The sequence below is a fragment of the Delphinus delphis genome, chromosome 1, assembly GCF_949987515.2.
Source record: "Delphinus delphis chromosome 1, mDelDel1.2, whole genome shotgun sequence".
NCBI classification, from domain to species: Eukaryota; Metazoa; Chordata; class Mammalia; order Artiodactyla; family Delphinidae; genus Delphinus; species Delphinus delphis.
Window position 1 is genome coordinate 105,168,463 of NC_082683.1, and position 16,712 is coordinate 105,185,174.

At 38.5% G+C, this 16,712-nt stretch overlaps 1 protein-coding gene across 1 annotated transcript in view; it reads right to left on the reverse strand.

Moving 5' to 3' along the window:
• Positions 1-16,712, reverse strand: part of NOTCH2 (notch receptor 2) — a 177,826-nt gene that overhangs the window by 108,991 nt on the left and 52,123 nt on the right. Inside the window, exon 2 of the mRNA XM_060028014.1 lies at positions 13,919-14,000. Coding sequence (XP_059883997.1) covers positions 13,919-14,000 — 82 coding nt within the window. The remainder of the gene's footprint in view (positions 1-13,918; positions 14,001-16,712) is intronic.

Sequence of the window (16,712 nt, forward strand, 5' to 3'; positions counted from 1 at the left end):
TTTCTTTTATACTTTCATTAATCTTTGATAAAACACTGACTACATGAAGCACCAGGATCCTGAGTGACAGAACATCCTGCAAAGTGGCCTCAGTAACATAAACTGCTACACTCTTTTTAGAAACTTAGCAGTAAAAATTAAACAAAATTTCAGAGAAAAAAATTGAGTGTGGGTGCTTGCTTTCTGTTCGCCAATATGAGTAGGTGACCACCTGTAAAATTCTGAAGTCTAAAAAATATATGAAAACAGAAAGTTCCGAAAGCTTATGGTTTGGTCTGAAAGGATTCCTAGTTCAAAAATAATTGTACTCAAATCATATCAAACCAAACCTGAATGTGAGAGTAGGCTTGAAGAAAAACCTGCATTTCTCCAAACTTTAAGAGGGTAAAAAATATTTCTTTGTAGATTCTGAATACATCATTCTTGAAAAAGTAATAATCACACATGTAGGTATGCAAAACCATTCAATGAATAATTGGAAAATACAATTTCAAAATGCCCTGAAACACTACAAAATCCCATTTAAATGGCCTTAATTAGAACCAGAGATAATAAAAATAGTGGGCATCATGGGAAAAATAAATAACAGTGCCTTGAACCCTATTTCAAGACAAAAACCACTACTTCCCCTAAAAGATAGGACAATGGCCCAAAGGGTTAAAAAAATGGTTCTTGAGGGTAAAAAAAGATCTTAGCTATTACAATGGTTTGTGAACTTCCAAAGGGCCACAGTAGATAAACTGATATACAATATATCTATGGTATTAAAATTGCATGGGGCAGGGGTGGAGAGATTAGGAAAAAACTCTAAAAAGGCTCCTTTGGGGCAAGGGGTGATAATGATAAAAAGGTTGAGAAACAATGATATTGCATATCCAAATAAGGTAATTTTTAGCTTAGTATCTGGCACTCATAACACTCATAAATGTTAGCTGAATTAAACAGAAAAGTTTCCTACAAATGTTGTCTATATTCGTATATATTCAAACTCACATGTCTTCAAAAAAGTGTTCCTCAGCTTTGGAAATTCCTTTACCTATGACTGATCTGCTGTATGAAATCAAATTCTATGCCTCCGTAGGGTCAAAGTGAAAATCTTGCAAAGCTAAACAGTGGTCTAACGAGAAAATTTATCTAACATACATGCAGATACCATACAGATTATTTCTTTTAAAAATACAATGCTATCATTATTTTATGTACTCTTGCATTCTTATAACAAAAACAGCAAAACCTTCAAACCCTCACTGCATGGACAGTGCTTGCAGCGCACGTGAAAGTCTTAGCCTACTGGCATCTATACTTGGAAGCATGCTCTATCATCAACTACACGGCTGGGACTGGATTTGGTTTGTTTATCTGTTTCCCTCTAGATTATAAGCTTTTGAGAACAAACATAATTATTAAAATCATCACCATCACAATAATCACCCAAAAAACTTTTCCACACAAAGGATAACTTTGATGAAGTTAATGACATCTCACAACATTCATTACTTTTATGACAATAAGGGAACAGTTACCATCAAAGGAAAAAATGTAATGTTTTTATTCATTTTATTGAAAACACTCATTAATTTAACAGGATCTCAGCTTTAGTGCAGACCTCCAGCATAGGTCATCTCAACTAGAAAAGTGGCATCAACCAAAAACTGATACAGGAAGATTCAGATATAATTCTTGGTTCTAATTTCAGCAACATCTGCTTTAAGAATTTCTTTTGTATATTTAAAAAAAAAAAAAAAAAAAAAAAAGCTTAGCCCAAAAATGGCTGTTCCAGTCTATACCGCATGCCCTCCAAGGACATGAAGCATTTCAAGTGGTTATTATGATCTAAGGTAAAGGTCAACAAATATTGCCCTGGGCAAAATCCATGGGCCACCTGTTTTTATACCTCCAGTCCAGGAGCTAAAGCTGGCTTTTACATTTTTTTAATGGTTATGCTTTAAAGAGTTATATAAGTACCTACATTATATCCTCAATTTGCTTCTTAGCCAGCAAAGCTTAAAACCTTTACCATCTGGCACTTTAAGAAAAAAGTGTGCTGATCCCTGCTCTAAGGCCAGGACAGCATTAAAGTACACATAGGCTAAAAACACCTTCAAAACATGTGCTTACAATTTAGGTAACTTTTTTTGTTTACTAGAAGTCAGGGCACTTTAGGAGCACTTGTTATGAACTGCGTTTAATTTCAGAAAGGCAATCCAATGGTCAAAGAATCATCATTGTCAATTGTTGTACCTCTGCATAATTAGAACCAAAGATAATAAAAATAACGAACATCAAGGAAAAAAATTATGGTGTATAACCTTCATGTGGTGACTCAAGACAAAAACCACTACTTCCTTTAAAAGATGGGCTGCTACTTCCTTTAAAAGATGGGACCATGGCCCAAAAAAAATCTAAGATATTACAATGATTTGTGGCCTTCCAAACCAAAGAAACTGAATATCAAGCAAGAATCCTGAAAGTATGCACTCAAGTTCATACAAAGTGAAGATAAATTCACCCTGAGAGGCACTTCACTTACTAAACTGAGTCAAGGCAAAGCCATGCCTGATGTGGCTACATTCTCCTGCACCATTCTGCTTAAAAAACCCATGTCTACTGGTAAGTGAGATGTACTTACGGCATACCTAAGGATGGATGGATGGATGGATAGATAGATAGATAGATATGTAGTTATGAGTTTGTTTTTTATCTGAATAAGAATAAAAATATATTGGGCTTCTCTGGTGGTACAGTGGTTGGGAATCCGCCTGCCAATGCAGGGGACACAGGTTTGAGCCCTGGTCTGGGAAGATCCCACGTGACACGGAATAACTAAGCCCATGTGCCACAACTACTGAGCCTGCACTCTAGAGCCCGCGAGCCACAACTACGGAGCCAAGCCTGCGCGCCTGAAGCCCGTGCTCCGCAACAAGAGAAGCCACTGCCATGAGAAGCCCGCGTGCAGCAACAAAGACCCAACGCAGCCATAAATAAACAAATAAGTAAATAAATTTATTTTTAAAAAAAGAATAAAAATATAACTAGTATATTGTTTTACAAAAACTCTCACCCAAGACTTTAGCATGTTCTCAGAGCTTTTGATTGAGTGGTTCCCCACAGACCTTTCCTCTAGATCAGCCCTGGCTCTTCCACCAGATGTGAACCTTGAATTGGCCACTTTACTTCTCTGAGCCTCAGCCTCCTCATGTATTAAAACAAGATGCTAGGCCAAATAATCTCTAATATTCCCTTTAACTCTAAAATTGTATGATTCCATTAGGTATGTTCTACAGCCCTCTTGGATACTAATATCCTTTAGGAGGATTAAAGACCTCCTTTAGAAGGAATGCAAAAGAATTTCCACATTGTTTTTGTTTCATGGAATGTTAAAAATAAAATGTACAGCTAGAGTTAAAATTCTTGGTCTTTCAAACTGCCTCATAAAAGCCCTAAATTGTTTGTTTTTAATTCTTCTTTTCTCTCTCCTTCTCTCCTCCCCTTCTCCCTATATATTCACCCTGTTCCTTGAGGGTTGGTACCAAAAATGAAAAGAAATAGCACTGAATCTTTAGGTCACCTAATGGGGACTGAGAAACAGCTTTTAGTCCCACTCTACATTCTAATCACTTATGTAATACAGGATAAGTCACTTGGCTATGTTAAGCCTTGGGTTCCTCACATATAAAACAAGATCAGTGGGAAAGGTGCTCGACAAAATCCCTTCCACCTCCTAAGTATGATGACTCTACAATTTTGGCTGTTGAATTCCCTCAGCAATACTGCCCGAGAATGTAATGATGCTTGCTGACGGTGATGCTTGGGGTCAGTGGTTGAGTATGTCTCAACCATCAACCCACTCCAAGCAGGGGCTCCCTGGGGAAAGAATTGTGCCTGTGTTTCTTCTTTTATATCCTTCACACTGCCCAACTATCAACCTTCTAAGTACACAGAGAGTTCAATACATACTTGTGTAAATGAACTGTTGTACAACTCACACTTTCAGCTAATCCCTCACAGGAAGCATAAGGAAGCAAAGAATAAGCAAAAGAGAAAGAGTGATGTATTTAAACAAGATATGGAGAATAACGAGGAACCCTGAGCCTAAAAGGGAAAGTCCTTACCGTCTTCCCCAAGACATCTGGCCAACATGAGAGCCTGTTTTCTTCAGCACAGAATGGTGGTAGACATTGCAGTCCCTTTATGGAATCTGATCTACTGAAAAATTTCACAAGACTAAAAATGACTGATGTGTGTGTCTGGGAAGAGATGCACCAAATTTAAACTTGCAGGGAATCAATCACTTAATTAAATTCATGTAGGACCTTTTTCCAGATACAATTTTTATATATCCTCTCAACACAGCGTGAGTACCTGTCTTACTCATTTCCCCAGCTCAAGATGCTCTCATTAATTCTTATAAAACTTAGGAAAGAATGGGTAATATGCCATAAGTAGAGAGTATGCTTCTCTGAAGACTAATTATAAACTCTGACTGTCAGTGTCAACCTTTGCCTGGAAGGAAATGAGTCAACTTTTCATTAGTAATCAAGCTCTGTCCACTTTTTTAAGAGTGACCCAGAAATTCAAGGCCATGAATTTTAACATGAGACAGAAAATCAGACACCACAAATATTATATACAAATGGGACTAAGACAGAAAAATTAAAGTCAAAGAGGCTCCTGAGGTACTTTTCAGGCTGAGTGAGGTTTCAGAAGGGGCAAGTTACCCAGTAAAATAACTACCCAAGGAGATGTCTCTGGCTTACACAATAAGAACCCCAGCATTTCAAAACTTTAAAGGGACAGGTGGTTAAATGGCCAAGGCACTACCATGGTCAAGGTAAAAAATCATAACCACTGTCAAATGTTTTCCACATAGAATAGGCATCCCTGGTTTATTCTGGATAATTGAGGGTTTGGATATGTACTATATAATCAGAGGAAACAAGCAGTAAAGGACATGAGCTAATTTGGGGTAACCAGAGATGTGGCGAACAGATGCTTGCTTACTCTGGATGCCTGAACTGAACTGGATCAGGCCAATGATATGCTGAACAGAAGAGATCTGAGGTGGGAACACCTAAATTCTCAGCTACGAGAATGCGCTATGCCTTATATGAAGACCGATCCTGTTCCTGGTGTCTCTGTTTTTCCATCACTCCTCCTATCCCAACCCATTGTTTCTGCTGCCTCAGAGATTCTTGAATTCTGAGTTTCCCTGCAAATGGTGTCCACAAGCCTACCTGGTCACTCTGCTCTGGAAGCAGCACAAGACTCAACAGTCAAGGCCAAAAAAGGGAGGGGAGGACAGATGACTGCTCCCAGCTGCCCTCTCTTCTTGTCCCCAGTCTCCCCACTCACCCCTAACTCTAGACAGTCTATCTTCAAGCATTCAAGCCAGCATGTGCTAAAGGAATGACTTTTTTAATCAGCTATCACTGTGAAACAGATTAATCCAGATATCAGTTTAGTAAAACCTCACACAAACTGAAGTATAGACAGAAGGGAACACTCAAGATGTAGAAAAGTTTTAAAACTATGTCATTAAGGAAAAAAATGATGACGATATTGGTAACAATTATTCCAGTTAATAATAGCTCTCTAGTCCCCTCAGTCTCTCTACTTCCGGCCTTCCACCTATCCATCTCCTAAGACACAGTCAATATTCTCAGATTCTAAGTGAAACACAAAAAAATCCCCTGACTGTAGTCTTCTGTCCCATAGTCATCCCCTTGTCTGAATCTCCATAGTTCTTATCACCTGTGCTGCTCCATTGGGCAGTTATAGACTGTATGTGTGTGTGTGTGTATATATATATATATATATATATACATACACACCCACACATATATATGCCTCATCTCCCCAACAAGATGGCAAGACATCAGAGGACTGCCACCATGTCTTACGCAGGAAAAACACAACATTCATTAGCAGACACTCCCAGTACAGGTACTTGTGAATAAGAAAGTCAGACAGCACAGGCCTCCTCTCGGCCTTTATGTCTGTTCACAACACCCAGCACAGTGCTCAATCGTAGTAGCCAGCTCAATAAACAGCAGTTTGATGAATATTAAATTTTCCTTTGAAGAGTGCTATGGACTGAGTGTGCCCTCTCAAAATTCTTACGTTGAGACTGAGACAAAGAGTGAGGATCCTAAAGTGCCTCAGAGTCTTACTTTCAGAGTTCAGGACTATACATATAGTAACTGCAGGAAATTTACTGAATCTATACAGACTCAAGTGCCCTAAATGCTACTATTCTACATAAGGTCTAATCAGGCTCTTTTCTTATTAACACCTACCTTCTCCTCATACTTATATGAAGAAAAGAAATGGATATAATGTTCCATTTGGATGTGTTTCCTGAGTAATACCACCTGTTACTTAAATAATGCCTTTATTAGTCTTTGTTTTCACTTTCTTTTCATAAAGACCTTTTCATAAACGTCCAAGTAGGAGACTGTTTAGGAGAAGAACATTTTAAACAGAAGATAACTGCATTAATAAGGGAAGGCTGAAGGCATCAGTATAGGAGTCAGTAATATATTTTTGGACACAGAGGATGAAGTGTTAGTGAAGATCATTGATGATGGATAAATAGGATATAGAAAACTTTGGGAAGCCCCAGACAAATTGTAAATTACCTTACATCAAGATGTAAAATAAAACACAACTAAGACAAATATGAAAACAAAACACTCACATAACACAAACACACACAAACAACACACAAAACACACACACACACACACACACACACACACACACACACACACACTCTCACATGATGGGGTGGAAGAAACACTAAACTTCATTTCTACCTACAAAACTCCTAGCAACAGGATGCTGAGAAGAGGACTTAATGAAAACCCCCATCACGCCCACACATTTATGCTAGCTTAACAGAGAAAAAAGCACTTGGAAATTTTTAGATAATTACATTTTTATCACATTCTAACTTCTTCAACCCCTTTGTATTCAATCTTGCTAGCCCTGATGAAAGACAGATAGCCAAATTTTAAATGAAGGATTTAATTAATTACTCCAGATCGAGAAAGAGAAATGTTTCTCATCCTGCTTAGTCACAAGAAAAAAAGGGGATAAAGGAATTACTATATGAAATTAATGGTGCTGACATGCCACAATGGAACAATGAGAAAGAAACTTCACTTAGGATTATGGTTAACCTGGGGATGGTGTTGAAAGAAGCCTCGCTAAACTCCTATCTATTCATGCCAGGTTTGCGGGCCAAAATTAGTTGCTTTAACTTACTGGCAGTGACCCAAGACAGGCAAAAGGATACAGGCAGAGCCTAAGAACCACCTCCTCCTACTTCTCTACCTAACACTGAAGTTTATAAAGTTTCCAACCTAAGAATAAAAATCAGCTGAAAAGAACATGAGAATTCTGTTGTTATATATTGATAAGAAGCTATTCATCAAGACTTCTTTTATGAAAAATTCCTCAGGGACACAACATATTTGTTAAAGGAGCTTTCAAGGACATAAGTGTTAATAAGAAGAATAGCTTAGTACTGTTAAAGGGTCCAGACCCCAAGTCCTAAACAAGGAAAGCCTCACAGGACATACATCTATCTATACATCTATAACTCGCAATGCAAGTATAAGGCACTATGTTTAACAACCTGTGACTTCTGTGCTGGCAGCACCGTTTATCAGAAGTTGTAGAATTTAACCTGTCTCAGTTTCACAGGTGCATAAAATCTGCCTGGACTTGCTCATCTTCCATTAGGAAAAAGAAGGGAGATGTTTCAAGTTTTTAAGTTTAGTTTTCTCTACTAAAAAGCATTTTAGTACACAATATCCTCTACCCCCACCTTCACTGCTCTCTTCTTATATTTCATCTGCATTAATTGCACTGAACTTTCAAGTGCAAGGCCACTTCTCAGAATTGCAGCATTAGCCAAGCCTGGCCCACGTACACTCATGTAGCTACAAGCAAGTTCAATACTCTAGTATTATGTAGTATTATGAGCTGCCCAGGCCTACCTATGTCTCTACTTTAAAATCAGGAACTATATATAGAGTTTTAATCATAATCCTGATCTGAAAATCTACCTTTTATACACTTTCTAATGTTCCACACTTCCTTTTCAGAAGGTCCTGTTTGAAATACCACTTTAAAATAGGTAATTTTGTCCCATTTTACTAATAAGCAAACTGAGACTCAGAGCAAAAGCAGATTTTCAAAGAGCACATCTCAGGTCAGATACTTAAGAGTTACGTGATCTTGGGCAAATTATTTAACCTCTCTGAGTTTCCATACACTCATTGGTAAAACAGGGATATCAAGACTCTCTACCTTACATGAGGACTAAAATAATACCTGTAAAGAGCTTAACTGAGCACACAGCCTAGTATGTAATAAGTGATTAATAAATATTAGCTAGCATAATATTCTTCAGCTTGCCAAAGATCCAATTACTGACAGGATTTAGGGCTCAAATTCAAGTCTATCTGGCATAGAAACCTGTCCTCTCCATGTCACCAAGCAGGGCTCTTCCAGATGCCTTAATCCACTCACCAGTGCCAGACTGAACCATACAGGAGCGTGGCACACACACACACAAAAAATCAGCAGTACTGATTTTATATTTTTTAAAAATTTGGATATTTTTAATCATAATTTTTGCATTAATTTTGATTTTTGAACTATTGCCTTAAAGTATTATTTATCTCAACTGAAGGAACCTTGCTGGCAGAACCAGTTTCAGCAGAAAAAGAGAAGTGGTTTAACAGTTGATATTCTTCCCAGTGCATTTCTTTGATCTGATACTGCCCCTGAACAGCACTCACCAACAAGGTGAGTGAAAGGGGAAAATGCTGAGTCAGTCATGACTTTTGAAAATGCCTTTCTAGGGCAGTATGGCCACAACACAAACATTGATAATGCATCCTCTACTATAAGCAAGGCTCTGGAAGATTCTGAGTATCTCTGTTCTCTCGCAACTATACAGAAACTTATCAAGAGGACAAAGAAGGCGATGGCTCCAGTTTTCTTGGATGGCTTTTGGAGGCCTGGACCACCAACACTACTCTCTAATCCTGGCAAGGAAAATTGTTAGTTGTTAAAGTTTAACGTTTCTTATACCTAATAGATAAATTTTAGGTAAAATGTGACACAGTTATATTTTATAACATTTTCTATTTATAATAATTTACTTTAAGGGCCTCCCTGGTGGCACACTGGTTGACAGTCCGCCTGCCGATGCAGGGGACACGGGTTCGTGCCCCTGTTCGGGAGGATCCCACATGCCGCGGAGCGGCTGGGCCCGTGAGCCATGGCCGTTGGGCCTGCGCGTCCGGAGCCTGTGCTCCGCAGTGGGAGAGAGAGGCCACAACAGTGAGAGCCCGCGTACCGCAAAAAAAAAAAAAAAAAAAAAAAAAAAATGTAGTTTCTAGTTAGATACTTCGGCAAAAAGTACAGATTCTCAAATGCAATCACCTATGCACAGGAGCCTATATAGCTCATGCTGACTTTCCATTGTTTAACAAATATTGTGCTAGTTACCTCCTAAGTGGTATGTAGAAAACTTTGAAAGACTCCTTTAAGATTATAATTCTTACCATTAAAAGTAATGGCAGAGTAACTTAGATCAACTCACCCGTTCATAATAATTATAAACTCCAGACAAAATATTAAAGGTACCAGAGAGCAATCAAAGCGGGCAGAAATTACAAGGGATATGAGCCTCGAAGGAAAAAACAAACTACGTATATGAAACATGCACTTATACACCTTTTTCCCTGAAGAGTATTCCCCAGTTCGTGAAGCACAAGAGAAACAGAAAGCAAGCAGAGAATGCAAATCTTACTGAGCTAAAGAGTCAAAGGTGTCTAGAATTGTCAAAGTAGCTGAAATTTGAGGAGGAGAAATCCTGGAAAAAAACAGAACCACAGAGGAGGTAGCCCGAAAATATGTAATATAACTCCACAACAAGATGATATTTAGGAACACAATGGAAAGCAAGAGCTGGAAGGCTGAAAAGCTGAGCATGGTTCCAGGGAGTCAGAGGTTTTACTTTAAATCCTACCAAATTAGAGGGGCTTGGGATACACCCCAGAATATGGTAAAAACCTCACGCTTTTCACTGAACCCACTAAGGGGTCATACCTTGGGAGTAAGGATTATATCTAAAGCCCAAGTCTAGACCAAGACGCACCACCAGACTAAGAGCAAAACAGACCCCCCATAGCACAGCCCAAATAGCATCAAGGTGATCTTCCAGTAACATTCTTTAGTAGAAGATAAAGTTTAAAATGCATCACTCACAATGTCCAGAAAACAATAAAAACTACCATAAACATGAAGTAAAGGGAAACTGTACCCACAGTCGAGTTAAAGAGCTGTTTATGGAAACATGTCCAAAGACAACCCAGATGTTAAAGAACTGGCAAACAAGGACTTTAAATAACTATGATAAATGCGTCCTTAAAAATACACATTTTGTGAATTTTACAAATCATAACCTCACCCACCCCCAACATTCTAGTGAACTTGAGTTGCCCACGATTTTTAATCAAAGTGGGATTTGGAATGGTTTATATTTGAAAGCCTGAGAAAACAACTTGAAAGTGATTAATGACAGCCAAATTTAATTATATATTTACACCTCCCAGTAGGACAAGCGAGAGAATGAAATGCCTTATCTCTCTGTAGTCAGAGGGCTTTATTAAGATATGACAACAACTATTTAGGAGCAATAATTGAGTTTTATGCAAGATTACACCGTTTCTCCTTGTCTGGCTCCCAATCTAATCACAGACTGATAGAGTACTTAGACTCTTAACAGTTAGAAAAAACAGTTGAGCTGTGTACAAAACTAACCTTTAAAAGTACTTATCCTCATCTGTCAATGTGATCTTATCAAGGATTTCTATAACTTCCATAAACAACCATTATAATTTAGCTGAATCAATAACATTATGCTCTTTAAAGAGACAGTCAGATACCTTCTACTTTAAAACATTTTCCATTAACTCCTACCCACCCACCCCAGTAAAAAAAATTTGGCCTCAGCTTTCTTTTCCTAATCCACTAAGCAATCTCACGGATAAAAAGACAATCATATGTCCTGCATATCTGATGTAATTTTTATAAACCTTCTAAGTGTTCTAATATTTATTACCATTTTGTGAAAACAGTATTTACTGAGCAAGCTGGAGTAACTTCTTTCCCCAGGGAAAAAAAGCAAAGCTGGTGAAGATATACTGAAAGGTCTGCTAAATAAATGGTACTTTTACTTAAATTTTTCTTAACGTTCTGTGGAGGTTGGCTGGCATGGCACTGTAGGACGACTGATTTGGCTTCCCTGATATTGTTCTTGCTTTTCCTGTGTCCACTTATGTAGACACTGATACTCCTGAAGATGCTAACATTACTTTTATTGAAGTAGAGAAACATTCTCTTTTTACAAGGTTTGTTGTTCACATCGGTCTCCCGAAAAGATGGCCTTGCCCATTTTATTCCCTTACTCTCCTTTTCTCTAGAAGCTTGTTTCCCTCACAACAGGGTTGGAAAACATCTGAGGGATGTCCAGGACTAAATCCAGAACTATATCCATAAGCAACCCACCCCATCAATAATTAACAAGTATCCAGGGACAGAATTCAGGCAGCTCCATTTTTGTCAATCACAAAGTGAGTTCCCTGTTTCCTAGCAATGCTTCTTCCAAAAACTAGGGTCAACTTTGTCTCTCTCACCTTGGTTGCAGAGTCTGAGACTAACAGCTCACAAATCTGTTTTCTCCCCGAAATGTCCCTTAGTGTCCATTCCTGGTAAGTGCTCAGAGATTGGTCTCCTCTACAGCCCTCGTTCCCCATGTCAGACCACAAATATGTAGGCCAACACTTAGAACGTATTTGAAATTCTCCCTGCATAAGTCACCAAGTTGAATTATCTCTAAATAGAACTAAATTGCCTCTCTGTGTAGTACTACCATCCTGAATGCTACATGAAGCCAACAAAATTCTCAGAGGAAAGGACAGTTTCTACTTATTTAAGACAAACAGATTTAAAGACATGTGAGTGATATCTACTGAGCACTTTTGGTTCAAGAAACATATCGTTGAGCGCTAGCTACATACCAGGCACTGTACTAGGCATTAACTGTGCAAAAGCACACAAGACCAGGACTTCACACTCTAGTGGGAGAAACCAACACATCAACAAATGATCATAGTATAATGGGTTAACTACCACGAGAGAGATAAATAATAGAATAAAGCAGGCAACTAAGACACCAGATGCCAAAGAGATTAACAAGATTTCAGTGGCCAATTCTAAGGTACCAAGTTCCTTTCCTTATTATCTCCAGTTGTGTTTCCATTCTTAGAGGAGACTACATCACATGTTTTTGGTTGGATTTTTTTTCCCAGCTAGAAAAACTAAGTGAACAGCCCATAATCAGTTACATAAAAAATTTCACTTCCAGTGTTATATTTATTCCAATCCAAACAACCTATTGTTAAGCTTTACTGTCATCACAGCTTAAAATATTTTCACTTTGGTGAAGAAAATTTTTTCTGACTTGGAAAATTCTTGTTCATAACATTAAAGAACTTAGATCCTGTTGTCAGAATAGACTTGATTGGAAAAATGTCATTATCATAGTTATGTTTTTCAGTTAAATATCCAGAAAAGAAACAAACCCATGTTGGATAAACTCACTTCAAATGCTTATCAAGGGCTTCCCTGGTGGCACAGTGGTTAAGAATCTGCCTGCCAATGCAGGGGACACAGGTTTGAGCCCTGTGTCCGGGAAGATCACACATTCCGCGGAGCAACTAAGCCCGTGCGCCACAACTACTGAGCCTGCGCTCTAGAGCCCGCGAGTCACAACTACTGAGCCTACATGCTACAACTACTGAAGCCCACGTGCTACAACTACTGAAGCCCATGTGCCTAGAGCCTGTGCTCCACAAGAGAAGCCCCCACACCGCAACGAAGAGTAGCCCCCGCTTGCCGCAACTAGAGAAAGCCTGTGCACAGCAACGAAGACCCAATGCAGCCCAAAATAAATTAATTAATTAATTAATTTTTTAAAAAATGCTTAGCAAGCAAATACTTCTACCAAAGCAAAGAACAAATATATCCCATAAAAGTGTTAAAGAAGATAAATGTTATATTGCCAAATCTTATTTTCCATTAAAGAAATAGAATGGAAACATGTTCCTATCAAAAATTTTCAATTGAGGTTGAAGAGGGAAAAAAATTATCCATAGGCAACCTAGAGAAGCAATTTATGAGATTACCTCACAGGTTTCCTCAAACAAAAAGTATGGCTACACTAGAGGATGATCAGAGAGAAAGAAAAGAAATGCTCCTGAGGACTAGTCTAAACCCCCAGTCCTATCTACTCCTCATCCTTATTCTTTTAAACCTATATAATGACGTTCAGCCACAGCCCCTGCTCCCCACCCCATCCCTACAAGCATGTGTGCATCTTCTCTCACAGTCTCTCTCTCAGAATTGATTTTTTATATTAGATAAAAGTTTCACATGGCTTTACTTAGTATTTCACATAGTATTTACTTACAGTAGGCAGAATTAAAGTTAACATCTATTTGGTTTGACTTTAAAACAAGATCACAGCTAACACGTTGAGAAGCGATTCTGAGGCTTTGCCTTAAACTGAAAATGTAAAAGAATGTACTCACTATATTTAACTAGCTACTCACTGAAAGTCTTTTTCATGATGAAAAAGATAAGACAGTAAGTTCTTATTAACCATTTATCTGACATCCACATCCTCATCCCCCACAAAAACTACATCAGAAAAGTTAGAGAACCAGTAACATTTCACAGAAGTATTAAAAACAGAGCAGTATTACCAAATCTTGTCCAATTTCCTATTGAGGAAAAATAAAATACATAAAGAAGGAAAAAACAGAGAAAAACTTACTTGCAGTACCCTGTACCATTGTGGTAGGTAACACATATTCCTTCATTTACACAGGGCTCATAGCCGTCCCGACATTGCAATGCTAAAAACAAAAACAAATACACGTTAGAAATAAGTCACTAGTCATAACCCTCAGACATCAGAGAAACAGCATCCAATCTGGGTCAACATTCATTCCCATATCCAACTTGATTTAGGTTTCCCTTTAGAGTTTTAATCATCTTTTTATCTTTTGGCTCCTGCAGTCATAGAAGTACAGAAGCTCATCCCAAGAGTCTCTTCCCATGATAACTGTTCTGTGGTCCGGAATGATACTCTTAATTCTCTGTGCCTCTATCTCTCTGGCTGTTACATCCCTATTTCCCAATGATACTAAGAAAATTAAAGCTATACTATCCATGATATGTCATGAGCATCTTGGGATTTGGATACTTCAGATGAGCAATGTAAGGATTCATCAATGAATATTTAGGAAGACCTGGGTAGATACTAGGTCACCATGATATTAATGAATTACTTAAGCCTCAGGTGAAGTTTCAAAACAGGCCACTTCAAGAAATAATCAGAAACATCAATAATATTCATTCAACAAACTGTATTTGAGAGCCTAGTGTGTACCAGACACTACATTAGGATCCAGAGGAAAAAGGGGAAATGGAATTCATAGAGAAATGAATAAAACATAATCTCTAACTTTAAGGGGCTCACACAAAGATGGGGAGTAGACTATAAATAGAGATTGTAGAGGAGGGGGGATTAAAGCAAAAAAATGAGAAGTTAATTTTATATCTATAAATAAAACAATAATTCTCAAATTCTTGAACCCTAGTCCCTTTAATAAAAAGGTACTTCATCATCTTAATCCCTCCCAAAAGCAGACTACCCAGAAATAAACAGCAATAGTAGAAACTTTCATTGATTTCAGCCAGAAGAGGAGGAGGGCCACCCAAAGCCTCGTTTGCTGGATAATTACAGTACCTTGATTGTTTAGCTTTTAGAGTTGGCATTTTCATCACCAAAATGCTTATCAAGAATACTAATAACAAGTGGAAGGGCAAGACAGAAAGAAAACTTGTCAAACAATAAAAATCAAAATTGAAGTCCATGAACTTTTTCTGGAAGATTATTAAGATCTTCATCTCCTAGGATGGTTCATGTATAAATACCTGAAAGCAAAACCGAGAAGTCTCCACTTTTGAGTTTCCTCTGTGAGTACCACTCTATGAATAAACTGCAATATCAGAGGCTCTAGGTCTGCCCTTCCGGGGCATTAAAACCAGCTTCTTCTCACAGCAGGGCCCAGGCACAAGCTGGATGTTAGAACAGCTCCTCCATTAACAATTACTGCATAAGAGCCTTCTATTTGCCCAGTACTGTTATCAAGTGATGAAACCCTTTGAGAATGTTTACAAAAATCTCAGCTCTTAAGATAATAATATTTTTAAAAACTAGTGATAACAATAGCAGCTAACACATAGCACTTACTAAATACCAGGTATTGTTCTAAGCCCTTTACACAGACTAATTCAGTCTTCCCAACAACCCTATGAAGTAGTTAATTTCATTAAACCCATCCTACAGAAAGGATAAGTGACCCGCCTATGGTCACAACAGTGAGTGAAAGAACCAGAATTTGAACCTAGGGAGTCTGGATCTCACGAGAGAGTCTGTGCTTTTAACTACAGTAATACACTGCTTCCCACCATCTGACATTTTTCTTCTCAAGAGGGGCAAAATAGGTATTATTATACCCACATATTAGAAAGCGAAGGCCAAGGAGGTTAAGAGGCCTCCTCATGGGGCATTCCTCCATAGCACTAGCTGTGACACTGCTGGGCCTTACTGAGTCCAGCCCCGTCTCCATGACAGCTATTGGTATCACACAAGCAGTCACTAGGCTGCAGCCTGCGCAGGCATATTCAGGAAGAGGGTCATCTTGTCCATATCCCACTTCCCTGTAGGGCTCAAATGCTCCCTCTTCCCACACTGATAAGCCCAATGCAACAACTATAATTAAAACAGTTAATGTCAGGTTATTTCCTCCATACCAAAGTTCTCAAACTGATTTTTTTATTCTCTTTAGACACTTTTATTAGTTTCAATGAGAACTTCCTGACTTTTTTTCTATTTGCTTTTTTCTTTAAATAGGAAAGGAATGTCCCGCAGGCCCAGAGCAAGCCACAGCTCTGGCCTCCCCCTGCAGGAATCCTGGGGCAGTGGAGGGAGTCAGGAGTCCTGAAACCCTGGATCTACCACAAACTAGCTGCACTACTGCAAGAAAAGCACAACCTCATGGGGGCTCAATTTCCCAACCTGTAAACCAAACTGGGGTAAACTAAATGCTGCTGAAGGATCCCCTGTGATCCAACAGTGACAACTCCCTCATTAAAAGTAGATGAATGGCATGCCTGGTACCTAGAGAAATCTATCCAGAAAGACAAAAGAAGCCAGCCACCCATGACTCAGAAAGCCATGGGTGCAAAAAAAAAAAAAAAAAAAAATCACAGTCTGTTCCTATTAAGCATCTCGGAAAATCATTACAGTGACAGGTGCAGAGAAATACAAACAACCTAAAGTCAATATGTGGCAATCAATCTAGAAAATAACTTCACAGCCTAGCCTTCGTGAACCAATCAAATTCAGGGACCAAAAAGGAGGTCGGCTCGCAAGGCTAATAATTAATGCCGTTTGGCTAATCCGTAGGATCATGCTACCTTGAACCTTTAACATTTACTAAGCCACGGTTCTCAAACTTTAGTGTGTATCAGAATCATCTGGAGGGCTTGTTAAAACA